Consider the following 12,635-nt stretch of genomic DNA (forward strand, 5'->3'; position numbering starts at 1 on the left):
ATTCCTGGTGCCCCTTGAGGGATCCCCTGTGTACAATTTTCCTTTGAGTTCCATGGGCTTCTGAGGTTTGAAATGATCACAGAAATTGACTGATATTTGAAGTGTTGTCCCAAACAGTGGCCTTTTTAGTGGTTTGGTGCTCACTTATGTGGGCAATTTCATTTTCTGTAACTCCAACCCAATTCCCAGCCTAAAGGAGAAGAGCAGTGCAACAGCTTTCAAAACAGATTGAAGGTCTGTGCTGTAGTCTGCAAACTGGGTGGTGTCCATGTGGCAGTCAAGCTGCCTTACAATATTGGGCAATAAACAAGGAGGAACCTTTCTGATATTTAGCAACTGCACCATGGTTTCTCATCCTTGGGTAATATTAACCTTAGGTAGGCAAGAACAATAACATATTTAAGAATAAAAGGTCTGGGTGACTGCCAGCCCCCCTGGTCTAGCAATGGAGAGAGAAAGTTTTCATCTGTAAAGGATGCATTCAAATGCTGCTTATGTCATGGTTGGGATTCTCTGGCATGTGTTGAGTTAAATATAAATAACATTCTTCAGAGCAGTCACCTGAAGAGTGTACATTAATTAGGTTTCAGTATTACTGCTTTTTTAGCTGGATCTTCAAGCAACAGAAGTTCTGTGTGTGCCTCCATGGATTTTGTATCAGTCCATGAGTTTTTCTTTGCACTTGTACAGCCTCCCTCAGGCTGTCCTGTGCTCCACTGTGGGCTTTACCAATAGATCCTGTTCCTGCTTGCTCCATGGTTGCTGTTTTGCAAACAGGACGGAGTTCAGCCCATTTCATCCCAGAAACTCACTGCATTCTCTGTCTGGGTGCAGAAGTGGCAGCAGCAGAGTCCCCAGTAGAAAGGAGAGGGGAGAGAGGCAGCATTTGGGGCACAATCACCACTTCCACCCTCCTCCCCCAAAATGAGAATGCTCCTGACTGCCTGACAGGCAGGGGCTCATGATGGCCTTTTTCAGCCAGACGTAGCTCGAAGACACAGTCTGGAGGAAGCCCCACCGTGGGACACCAGATGGGATTTTGGGAGCAGACAGATCCGTGCACTGGAGATTTGCTCTGCTTCCAGCCGCCCCTGGGCATGCAGACAGGCACGTCCAGCCCAACCACGGTGTCAGCCGTGTGCCAGAGCTGAGCAGGGCAGCATCCCTGTCTACAGAGCAGCTCTGCCTGTCTGCATTTAGAATTATTTTGATGTTACAATGACGAGAGCCACCAGTGTATGCAGAGCCTGTGGCGTCTGGCTGTGCTTGCTCGATGGGAAGGTCAGAGTGGGATGGCATCTCTATTTAACTCACTCCTGTGGGGAGGTGTAGCCTCACACCTGTATGTGCCTGTTTGTCCCTTCTCTTTGTAACCTCTGAGCACCTTTTCGTGGCCAATAGCTTTATCCTCAACATACCTGTGTGATGTGGGGGGAATATCATTCTTGTTTTACAGACTCAGGCCTGGAGAAGCCAAGTGCTGCCCAGAAGGTTGTACTGGGGCCATGCAATGGGCACAGTCAGGCTGGGTTCTATTCCAGTGCCCAGTCCATAGGATTGATCCTTAACCTGTAATTCAACTGCAACAGGAGCCCATCAACCCAAGTTCACTTTGCCTGAAGTCATGGGATGGCTGGGAATCATTCACAAGGGTGCCTTCCAAAATTTGCTCTTTAGCAAATTTTCCCATATTACTTTGAAGGAAATGGAGTTGATTGCAATAGTAAATGTGTTTTAGATGTGGCAAAAAACTTAAGTGCTCCCAATATATCACTTTTCCCTTTCTGCTGACACATTCCTCAGGCCCCTTGAGTAAGAGAAGGAAAACAGGAGAGGCGGTTTGAAGAACATGTTGTGCCTATGATTGACAAGAGGTTGTATAAATCAGTCAAAGGGAATCCTCCAGGCATTCCCTCTTGTGGGAAGATCCCACAGTGCTCTCTGGCCTTGATCATTCTGTCTCTCTATGTTTGTGTACAAAATGTGTGGGTGGGAGACGAGCTGGATTGGAACCTCCAAGAGGAACAGACATCAGCTCCTTTAATTGAAAGCAGCTTCCTAGGGAGGGGTATGACATGGGCTTCCAGTAACTAGACACAAATAGTCCCCACATACTTTGGAGCACATACTAAGCTCCTGTAGATCCCAGTTGCTCTGTGGGTCTGAGAATCTGGATAAGCCCCAGTGAGTGAAGTTTGGAGTCCTGTGTGATGCCGTCATTCTTCAAAGCAAATGCTTTAGTGCTTGGTAACACCCTGAAACTAGAATTATATCTATCTGTTCTTCCCTCCACAGCTGTCAGGTGCCCTAGCTGCTGTTTTGCATCACTGTAGCAAACTGGAGTATGTTAGGAAATAATTTATTTCTCATAAGTGTGAATTCCTATGAAGAGACGTGAGCAGAGGTGGTGTTCTGTCTTCCAGGCCATTGGAACTTGTTGCTTAAAAGCAGTGGCACTGCAGTAATCATAGACTCATTCCATTCAGAAAAGTCCTCTAAGATCATTGAGTCCAACTATTAACCAAAATAATATGGGCCTTCAGGCTGCTGCCACATTCTAGGGATGTCCTACAGGCAGAGGTGTGAGAAACCCTCCCAGCAGACAGTTCTCAAACTTGGCAGTTGTGGTGTGGTATTCATTGCCTGGGTAGAATTGAAGAGGGGGTGTATTTAGGATGTGTGTTAGAGCCTGTTGGGATAGTGGAGCCTGCAGGTGACAGGGACTGTTTATCCACTTGGATTGTTATTACAGAATCTTAAAGAACTTTTTTGCCATTAGCTAAGTTCACTAGCTGACAGCCAGTGCAGAAGAGGCTCTTGTAGCCACTCATCTCTGTTAGACTTCTCCCACACTTCTCCATTATACTCTTCTAAAAGAACCTTTTACCCCAGGACCACTTTGAAACACTTGTCTGGGTAGCAATGGCTCAGCCTCAGCAGGGGGAAGCTTATCTAACCTGCTCAAACCAGGCCAGTCTGACAGTCAGCACACCTCGGCTCACGTGGCTCGAACACTGGCTCTTTATGTTCAGGTTTGTGCGAATATTCTCAGGCAGAAGCAGAAAGTGCTGGGGTTCACACACGCACACAAATCAAACAAGGCATTTAAAAGTTATCAGAGACTTCCAACCCACCTCAGCAGGGGTTTATTTTGGGTTTGATTCAAACTTTTGGTGAAGGTCTGGGTGATTTCTTCATACAGTTTTTCACTCATCCATTAAGAGGCACTTAAAAAGCACCGAACGTCAGTACTTGTGTTTCTTTCAGCCACCTTTTTGGACCAATAGAGCAGGAGGAGATGTAAGAATAAGAACAAAATCATATAAAAGTAATGAGACCTTTGTTCATGTCAAAGAGCTCTCTGACCATATAAATTGCAGATGTGGGTAAGATAAATTCTCTAGCTGGAGAGGTATTAAAATAAAAACCATGCTCCCAACAAGAGACAGGCTGCTGAAAACGCAAGAAGGGAGAATTGCGAAATAGTACATGTCGAATTGCTGGCCTGGATTTCAAATGCCAAAGATAGTTTATGTAAAGCCTAGCTCTGCTGTAAAATGTAACAGTATCCACTGGCTAGCCTCAATGAAGTTTGGTCCCAGTTGTTTCAAAAAATAAATAAACTAAAAATCTTCTTCCAGCCCATTAAAGCTGATTTATGTTTTGCCCATAGATTCCTCTGTGCTGAATCTTGAGGGACTCAGATTATAGAGGGGATTACCTCACTTTTAGCCAATCTGGTTTCTCATTCCCAGGCATCCCAGGCTCTCTTTGCATTGCCCAGACTTTGTCTGCCGAGACCAAGAGGGCATTTTCATGCAGAGTTACTGAGTGGACATAGAATTTTGAATGGTCAAAAGCATCTGTGTTAATTCTCTTGTTTTGCTTCAGGGATTTCTTTCTGGTTTAGTAATCAGGAAAATTGATTAGGGGAACAGATTTACTGACAGCACATCATCATCTGATTGCTCAGTTCAGGCTCTGGTCTTGGAAAGAAAACTTACGAGTGTCCCCAAGACAACTTAGCTCCCTTTAGCACCCAGCCCAGGTGGCCTGTGAGATCTGGCCTAGGCTGTGCTGTGTCCACCACAACTGCTGGAGATGGTTTGGCCTCTTGGATTATAGCTGGAGCTCCACTGCCACTATTCTGTGTGGCCACAAGGAATTCCCTCTACCCCATGACCGGTGAGTTCACCAAAGTGTTGTGAGTCCCAACAGGTACCCTTGAGAGCATCAGCTGGAAGGATCCTTCTAATGCAGGAGTAACTTTGCATGGTGGATGTTTTCTTTCTCATCTTTGCTGGGGGGGTGAAGGCTGGGGCTGTGCAGGTTTCTATTTTGAAGCAGCTTCACTGAACAGTTTTCAGGGTAAATCCTACCATTCCCTGCAGCTTCATTTTCACATCTGATATACTGATGGCACTGCAAAGCTCTCTGGTACTTAGATTCTGGCACTTCCTTTGAGCTTTTCATCTGTGACAGCCCTTGGGATTCATCTACTTGTTCTATATTGAAAAGAGCAGTTTGCTTCCACTCTCACTGCTTCCTGCCATGAAAAGGCTGGAGGTGTAGAAGAAGGTGATTCCACTTGCAGAACCAGTTAGCAAATGAAGAAGCTACTTTGCTCAAATTGGGTTGCCGAGGCAGGACTTTCCTGGCTGTACTTGCTTCCAAGTTTACACATCCATCTGTAACTCCCCTGGTGTTACAGGAACACCAGGTTTAAATAGGGCAATGCTGGAGCACTGTGGGGGCATCTGCAGACTGTCTGTGCTCTCAGCTGGGGCATTCAGAAGTGGTTGTCGCTTTGACTCCAGTGGGAAGAGTCTTGGTCCATTTGGGTGGGAGCAAAGTTGTTCTAAATGTTGTCAAAGACCTCGTACCAAATCCAGAGGAAAGTGTTGGCTGCCATTCAGCTGCTGGGAGTCTTTAGCTCCTTTTCATGTTTCAAATTTTCTTATTGACATGGAAGACCTGGAAACTTAATTTTGAATACTCTGAAGATATTGAGAAGAATCATTATGGTGCATTATTTTTTTCTAGCAGTGCAACTGGGTTCCCACACACACACACTTTAAAGTCATAACCTTTGCTTACTGTCATCTACATCTGTTTTGATTTTTCTTTTTCCTCCCTCAGATGTGTCGAACCAAGGTGATTGACTTGAACGATGGTGTCTCCCAGTATGCCTGGTACCCCTGCACTGCCAACTTCCAGTACTCCCACATGACACAGACCATTTTCTGGCTGAAGGTAGGAAGTGCAGATGTCATTAAGAAGTTTCCTCTTTTCCTGCCTGTACAAAGTTTCTCCAACAGGCAAAATACCGTGGGACAGCCTTCCCAGGACCAAGCTGCTCCTTTCTTTTAAGTATGTTTAGAGCAAAACTGCAAAACAATGTCTCTGAGCACTGTCTGGAGACTCAGTGGTGAAGTCCCCTCCCATGTGACGAGGTTATTGAATTTCTCAGGGGTTATAGCTGCAGGGCTGTTTGACTTGAGTTTATCTAGTTTGTGTAGGAGAGATTGGAAGAGAAGATTTCTCTGTGACCTGGGATGGGAATTGTTCTTTTAAAAGTCCTGGACTGACTCCTGGGGATTTTTTTAAAGCCCAGTTTAACAATTCCCCACCTCAGGCTTTGTGGGTTTTTTGTTTTGCCAGGCTTATTTTTCCCAGCCTATGGTAGCTGCAGCAGTTCTAGTTCACTTGGTCACTGATGGGACCTATTACCTGGATCAGAAGCAAGAGACTATCGGTGTGCAGCTGTTTGACACCAAAGAGCAAAGCCACGATCTTGGTAAGACTGTAATTTTATTAAACTCCCTCTTTATTTGTTGCTTAATCTGGTGATGCCCCTGCTCACAAACTGACCAGTATTCCTACTCATTTTTTTTCAGAATTAGTCAAAAATGTGCTTGCTTAATGCTCCAAACCCTGAGTCTCACTAGAGTTTGTTGAATGTGATGCATCATTCTATGCAGACATGTCTCCATAGCTGTTCACTACGTGTTCAGAAGTGGTTAGCTCCTCTTTAGTCGTTGAGTTCAGCACTATCTCAGTGCTTTACACCCAGCACTGCCCTGGATAGACACTGATGGTGATCCAGATGAACCCCTGGTAGCAGGGAGTGAGGAACCTGCTCCAGCCACTGCAGCAAATGCTTCTACTTCACAGGATGTGTTGGGTGACCTCTAGTCATGCTCACAGGGAGGTCTCCACAACTATTTAGTGGCCAACATTCTTCATGTGAAGTATTTCAGGTTTGATGAAGATCTAACCCCAGGGCCCTGGTGTGGCCTCAGGCAGAGGTGCCTGACAGAGGCTGTAAATCTGGAGTTATGCTGAAGTGCCAGGACAGACCATTTTTGTCTCTACCCCTGGCACAGGGCCCTGAACATGGGGAAACTTGTCTGGTGAATTGATTCAGGGTGCATTTAAGCTCCAGGACCAAGGAGCTCTCCCTAGCTCCCAACTCTGTGTCATAGTAGGACTTGCATAATCCCTTGCCTGTTCTCTGCCTTTTTTTTTTTTCACTGGGAAGAAAGCTGGCCAGGTCACCTCAAGAGCCGTTTTTAAGGAAACACAACTCCCATCCCTGATGTTTCTGTTTTATCATAACTTTTCAATTTTGACAAGCTGAAACTCAAATAAGCTTCCTACTAGTGATGAGAAGAAGAAGGGACACACACAGTGACAGGTGTTGGATGAGTATCCAGGATAATACAGAATTTGATAGGGAAATTTGATAGAAAATATCTGTGGTGTGTGTTGTCCAAGAACAAACTGAAGTCTGCAACAGCAAGTTGTGCAGCTTGAGTTAGGATAGTTCTCACTTTACCAGAGCCCTTGGATTAATCTTACCCTCCTCCTTTTGCAAAACAGTGGCACTTAACTCTTTCCCTCTGAGAAATTACTGATGATGAGTATGCCAACACATACTTAATGGTACATTTTGTGGGGACACACAGACAGGTTGTGAGAGAAAGAGAACAAGAAAGAGGAGCAAAGAGGAAACTAAGGGTTAGGTTTTGAAATCCTCAATGAAGTTGCAACATGAGTTTGGCATGGCTCATCCTGATGCCTGGACATCCTCAGAGCTGAAGTGCCTTCCTCATGGAAAAGCCCCTCTGACCTTTCAGAAGAGGCTGCCTGGAGCAGAGGAGAGGTGTAGGTAGGCTACCCAGCAGTTCTCACTCAGGCAGAGCTCCCCATTGGTGTTTTGTCTGAGCTCTGGCTGTGGCATTAAGTCCTTTTCCTGGATATTGTATTCCCTGTGTTTGAATTGTCACCTTGGCAAGGTGGAAACTGCAGCTCAGATGCAAATGTTGGCATGCACTGGGTGCAGGATTGACTTCAGACAGTCAATCAGTCTTATGTAGAAATCAGTGGCAAACTGAAAGTACATCCAAAAGGAAGTAGCAATAATTTAAGGCTCCATCAGTCCTCAGTGTGCTAAAGGCACTCCCATGAGCAAAACACAGCCTATCCAGACATGCAATTTCCCACCTTGAGAAGAACAAGTTTTTACCATGTGGACTGCCAGAAAATAAAGTGAAGCTTTTTCTGAGTCTTTGGGTGGAGATGGAGAGGTCCGAGTGTCAAACACTTCAGCTCTGTTAGTTCAGAGCCATTGTAGACAAGGTTTGGCTGCTGAACATCAAATAAGTGGATGCAGAGCTGCAGAAACAGGGGTGATCATGAGACAGCTCTGACTCCCATGCATGGGCACCTGGACCATCTTGAGAGGGCTTTTTGCTACTGAAGGCAGGTGAGTTAAATGATCCTGACCTGTTGAGCCCTTGTTTACCTGGTCAGGGTCAGAAAGCACCAGCAAGTGCAGCACAGCTTGGAGGGTCTGTTTGGTTGTGGACACCACCTGAGTGTGAGGAATGAAATGGAAGTGAATAAACAACCTCATACCATAAGTTCTTTCTTGGCTTTCCATCAGAGAAGGCAGAAACTTCCAAGGAATTTGGGAACTCAGGATTCTGAGTATTAACTGCACCTGTTTGTAAGTGAGAAACGTGCATCGTTCCATAAGGAGCTGATATCAAAAGACCTGTGGGAGGCAAGTAGACAGGGAGGTTATTCCAGGGTCAGGTGAAGACCAAAACAAAAAGAGAGCTGCTTTTTTATTTTATTTTATTTTATTTTATTTCTATTACAGGAAGATTTTTTTAAGTAGAGGGTGGGAGATAGAAGTTTAAAGTGCATGGTCAAAAGTCTGTCTTAATTCACAGGAAATCACTTTCTAAGGAGAAAAATGAAAACTTTTTTATTCCTTCCCTTTTGAGTCAAGAAATCCAAACTTGGAAAAAAAAAACAACAAAAAAACAAAACAGAAATCCCTGAGCCAGTTAAACATGCAAATAAGTTTATTTTATTTTCAAATTTGTAAGTGTATCAGGGTAGCCAAAGGATCTGGGCCAAAGCCATTGCTGGGGGAGCTCCAGTGAAGCAAACGGATCTGGAGCCAAGCTGATCCTCAGAGTGATGCCACGGAGCCACAGTGGCCGGGCTTTGCAGGCAGTGTCAGGCCATGTATCCCAATTAATGAATTTTGAGGTCAGCCAACAGCTGTCTATCCTCTGCCTTACCCCTGAGATGGATTTGGCCCATTTGAATTCAGGTTGCCTCTACCTGAAGGTGGGAATTTCTTCCCAGCTGTCACTGAGTGCCTTCTCTGCTGGAGAAAAGGGATTAAGAAGTCTCCTTGTCAGCTTTCTGGTGTTTCTCTGCACCTCAGCCTTGAGACATTTTTAGTTTCCCAAGACACTATTTTCTTCTCAAGTGAAATCCCCTGCAAAATCCTCAGTGGGTCCATCATCCTCATTTCTCTCTCCAGCACCATCTTTGCCATTTTTAGCAAAGAGCCAGATACCCTAAGCCTCAAAACCATCCAAAAAAAACATATAAAAAATCCAAATCTGGGCAAATTTAGTGTAGAGCTCATTCAAAAAAGTTTAACGCCGAGTGCTAATGACATGCACAGCTCCAAACAAGCCACTGGTGCCCTGCCCCTGGTGCACAAAGCCACCCAGCCTGCCGGCACCGTTTGATGCCCCAGATAAAGGCTCCAACTGTCCTCTCAGACCGGTTTTACAATGGTGTGACTCTGCTTCCTCCGTGATGGTTGCTCCTGATTTAACAGGGCACAATAGAAACGTAGCTGTGGTCTAAAGAAATGGCTCTGAGAGCCTGTGCCGCGCTTGTGGAGAGAATGGCAGCCTTTCTTCAGCTGTCTGGAGGGATATACTTCTCCGCTAAGCTCTCCAGAGTGATTTGGGAAGCCCCTCCAGGCAGCTTACCATAACTTTTCAGCTCTGTGGGGCCATTCCTATGGGTGAAATGCCTCTGAAGTGCCCACAGCTTTGGGAAGCAATTGTGTAAAGTCTGACCCTTCCTCTGATCTTGTCTCTCCTCTGGCAGGTGTCCACGTCCTGAGCTGCAGGAACAATCCCCTGATTATCCCCGTCATCCATGACCTCAGTCACCCTTTTTATCACACCCAGGCTGTCCTCATTAGCTTCAGCTCCCAGTTTGTGGCCATCTCTGGGGTGGCCCTGCGTTCCTTCCACAACTTCGACCCCATCACCATCAGCAGCTGCCAGAGAGGACAGACCTACAGCCCAGCGGAGCAGAGGTGAGCCTGTCATGCTGCTTCCTTCTGCCTCGCCACCCACCGCCCCCCGGGGTCAGGGGAGGCACGAGGGGCACAGCAGCTGAACCCTGCTGACCCTTTTGTGTCGCCGCTGAAAAACCGGCAGTGTTCTCATTGATCAGGATGGATGGGACATTTAACCCGCATGGGGATGCTGTTAGTGAATTATTTCCTCTTCCTTTCTCCTCCTTCCTTTATCCCTTGAGTTTGGAATTGGGGCCAGTTCACTGTCTGTGCATCCCCCAGTCCGGCATCGCTCTCGTCACTCACACATCGCTTCAGTCCGAACCGCTTTGTGCTGCTGAAGTGCCACGGGGACCTCCCACGGGAGCGGAGACAAAGTGATGCTTGTGCCCCAGCAGGACTGGATCCTGCCAGGTGCTCAGCCCTGGGCAGCAGATCCATGGCCATCAGCATCTGCGGGGCTTTAATGTCCAGGCAAGGGCCCTCAGCACCTCCCTGGATCTGGCCCATGCTCTGAAAAGCTCTGTGGGACCCCCCAGGATGAAAGGTTTATGGCTACCGTTTTATTCTTGTCGTTATTACAGACACATCAATAGATCACCACCAACCCCTCTCAGTCTCTGCTTTACAGCATCCCACAGAGATTGTGACCTTTCCTGGCCTCTGGTGCGGCAGCTTCACGGATCCTTTCAGCGAGGCAGTGAAAAGAAGAGGAGAGAATTTAGCAAAACCCCTGAAAGAATAATTTTTTTCTTCCTTTGTGAATTCAAAGTTGTGAGCAGTCGTCATACCATAGCGGCAGCAATAGTAAAACAAGTTGCATATCCCAGCAAACCTCTGCTCAGCCTCCTAAGCAAGCTGTCAGGTTTTTTGATAATGCTCTGGCTTGTTTTGAGGACCTGCTTTTATTCCAGGAAAGGCGGGAGGGTGAGAAGAGGGAGAGGGAAAATAAAATAAAAAACAAAGGAGTATATCTATAGCTAAATCAATTCAGTCAGTGTGTTCTGACCTAGATTCAGGGCGTCTGATCATTCTGTGCAATAGGTTGTATAAATTCAGGGGCCCAAAGACAGCAGGATCAAGTTTCAGATGAGAAGTCTGGTTGTGGAAGTTTGGCCAATTCCCAGTGCAGGAGTGGGACAGAAAAAGAGCGAGAAAGACCCACTGGAAGGAGATGGTGAGAACCAACAGGGAGCTTGAGAGGGCTGAGGCACAGGACCACATTCCTCCTCGATCTCAAGTTTTCAGTAGGAATTGAACCATTTGTTCCCTTACGGAATTAGAAGCCCTCTGTGTTTAGAAAGTTATTTCCTTAATAAAAAATGCATTCCCCTTAGGCAAAGCTTCAGTGAGCCTCTGCAGCCCAGCAAACCAACCTTTAGAAATCTCTTGGGGAAGAATCACCCGCCTTTTGCCTCTTATTTTTCTTCTTGATTTATTTGGCATTGTTTTGTTTTCAGGGTGCACTGAACCCTCTCAGCCCCTTGCTCTCAAAAACTTCCATCTGAGCCTCATTCAAAGTATCATTTTAGGTCTTGCAGATTTCAGTGCTGGATTCATCATAAAGTTTCCCATGTCTGTCAAGGAACTGGAAACTGTCTGAAGTAAAGCACTGATCCAAAGGCCATTGAAAACAGTGGGATTTTTTTAACTGATGACAGTGCTACAGTGGAGAATCCCCAGCTTGCCTTGTGATAAGATCATTTGGGGTAACCATGTCTGCTTTCTTCTGTGCAAGCAATTCAGGTATCCAAAGTGTAGAGAGAGTGGTACATTAAGTTATGCATCCAGGAAATAGGTGACACCTTTACTGTCACCTGCTGTCTTTTTCCTTGATTATTTTACCCAGTACAGGAAGAACATAGAAAGATAGATTTTAAATTTATTCTTAACCATCACAGACGCTGGATGTGGATTTTCTGCCTCCTGTGCTCACAGTCTCCTCATCAGACTCCCTTGGAGTCCTACACTGCCCATCCTTCCCTTTCTCCTTTCCCCAATGGTTGCATTTACCTAATACGATTTTTACATTTTTAATTTAATTTTTAAAGGAACTTTCCTTTGTGTGTGTAAGCATCAGTTTTACTGCTTTCATTTTCCTTAGGTCAGGATGAATATTTCTACCTGCTTTTGACTTCTCTCTATAAGAGGTATTACTTCTCTCTCTTCAAGGAGAATTATTTTGATTGGAGAGGATTTATAGCCAGATACAGACACTTCTAGGCAAAGGTGCAGATTTTAAAACTGAGAGGGAAAAGAAATACATCAATCCTTAAAAGTTAAAACAGCCTTTATTTTGAAGGTGAATGGATCACTCCCATGGGTTAGTGAAAACTTAATAACTGAAAATAAAACATATGCTCACTCTTCTTTCTTAAAGTCTGTGTTATAGTTAATATTTTGGAGAAAAAGGAGCCTAAATATAAAACTCCCATTGAACTTTATAGGTATTTTCAGTCATTATTATTTCTTTGGAAAAATCCATTCCATCCTCCTAAAGACATTTATAGAGAGTTTGAAAAAACCTGCTCTGTACTTTCCATCTGTTGTTTTTGCTGCTGCCACTGACCATGGGCTCTTTTTTTTTGTTTTCAGCAGAAGATTTCCTCACTGCTGGAGATGTGCTGTAAAAAATGGCAGGCTTTATTTTCACATTGCATCCTCAGACCAGATATAATGGCATAGGTAGTCCTTCCCTTCCACTTTATAGCTGAAATTATTATACTTTTATGATTTCCTGTGTAGCTTCATGGAGCGGACAGTGAAATTGGGTATGAAGAAGCAGAGGTGTAATTTCCCACCCCTGGTGCATTGGGGCTGCCTTTGACAGCAGTTCTCACAAAACAGGTTTTTTTCTTTTTCACTGGGTAGGAAACATCACCAGAGAGTCTCCCATCCCTGGCAAGGAATTCTTGTGAAGTGCTGCTTTCCCCCTGCTGTGGTCACCAGACCTGTCCCATCCTCCATCCCACCTGGTGCCATTGCTCCTCTCCTGGAAAATGCAGGCAGG

At 45.4% G+C, this 12,635-nt stretch overlaps 1 protein-coding gene across 1 annotated transcript in view; it reads left to right on the plus strand.

The window, feature by feature from the left end:
- Positions 1 to 12,635, plus strand: part of PAPPA (pappalysin 1) — a 181,106-nt gene that overhangs the window by 117,490 nt on the left and 50,981 nt on the right. Inside the window, exons 11-13 of the mRNA XM_071574522.1 lie at positions 5,140 to 5,253; positions 5,662 to 5,797; positions 9,430 to 9,643. Coding sequence (XP_071430623.1) covers positions 5,140 to 5,253; positions 5,662 to 5,797; positions 9,430 to 9,643 — 464 coding nt within the window. The remainder of the gene's footprint in view (positions 1 to 5,139; positions 5,254 to 5,661; positions 5,798 to 9,429; positions 9,644 to 12,635) is intronic.

The sequence above is a fragment of the Pithys albifrons genome, chromosome 20 (genome assembly GCF_047495875.1).
Source record: "Pithys albifrons albifrons isolate INPA30051 chromosome 20, PitAlb_v1, whole genome shotgun sequence".
Taxonomy (NCBI): Eukaryota; Metazoa; Chordata; class Aves; order Passeriformes; family Thamnophilidae; genus Pithys; species Pithys albifrons.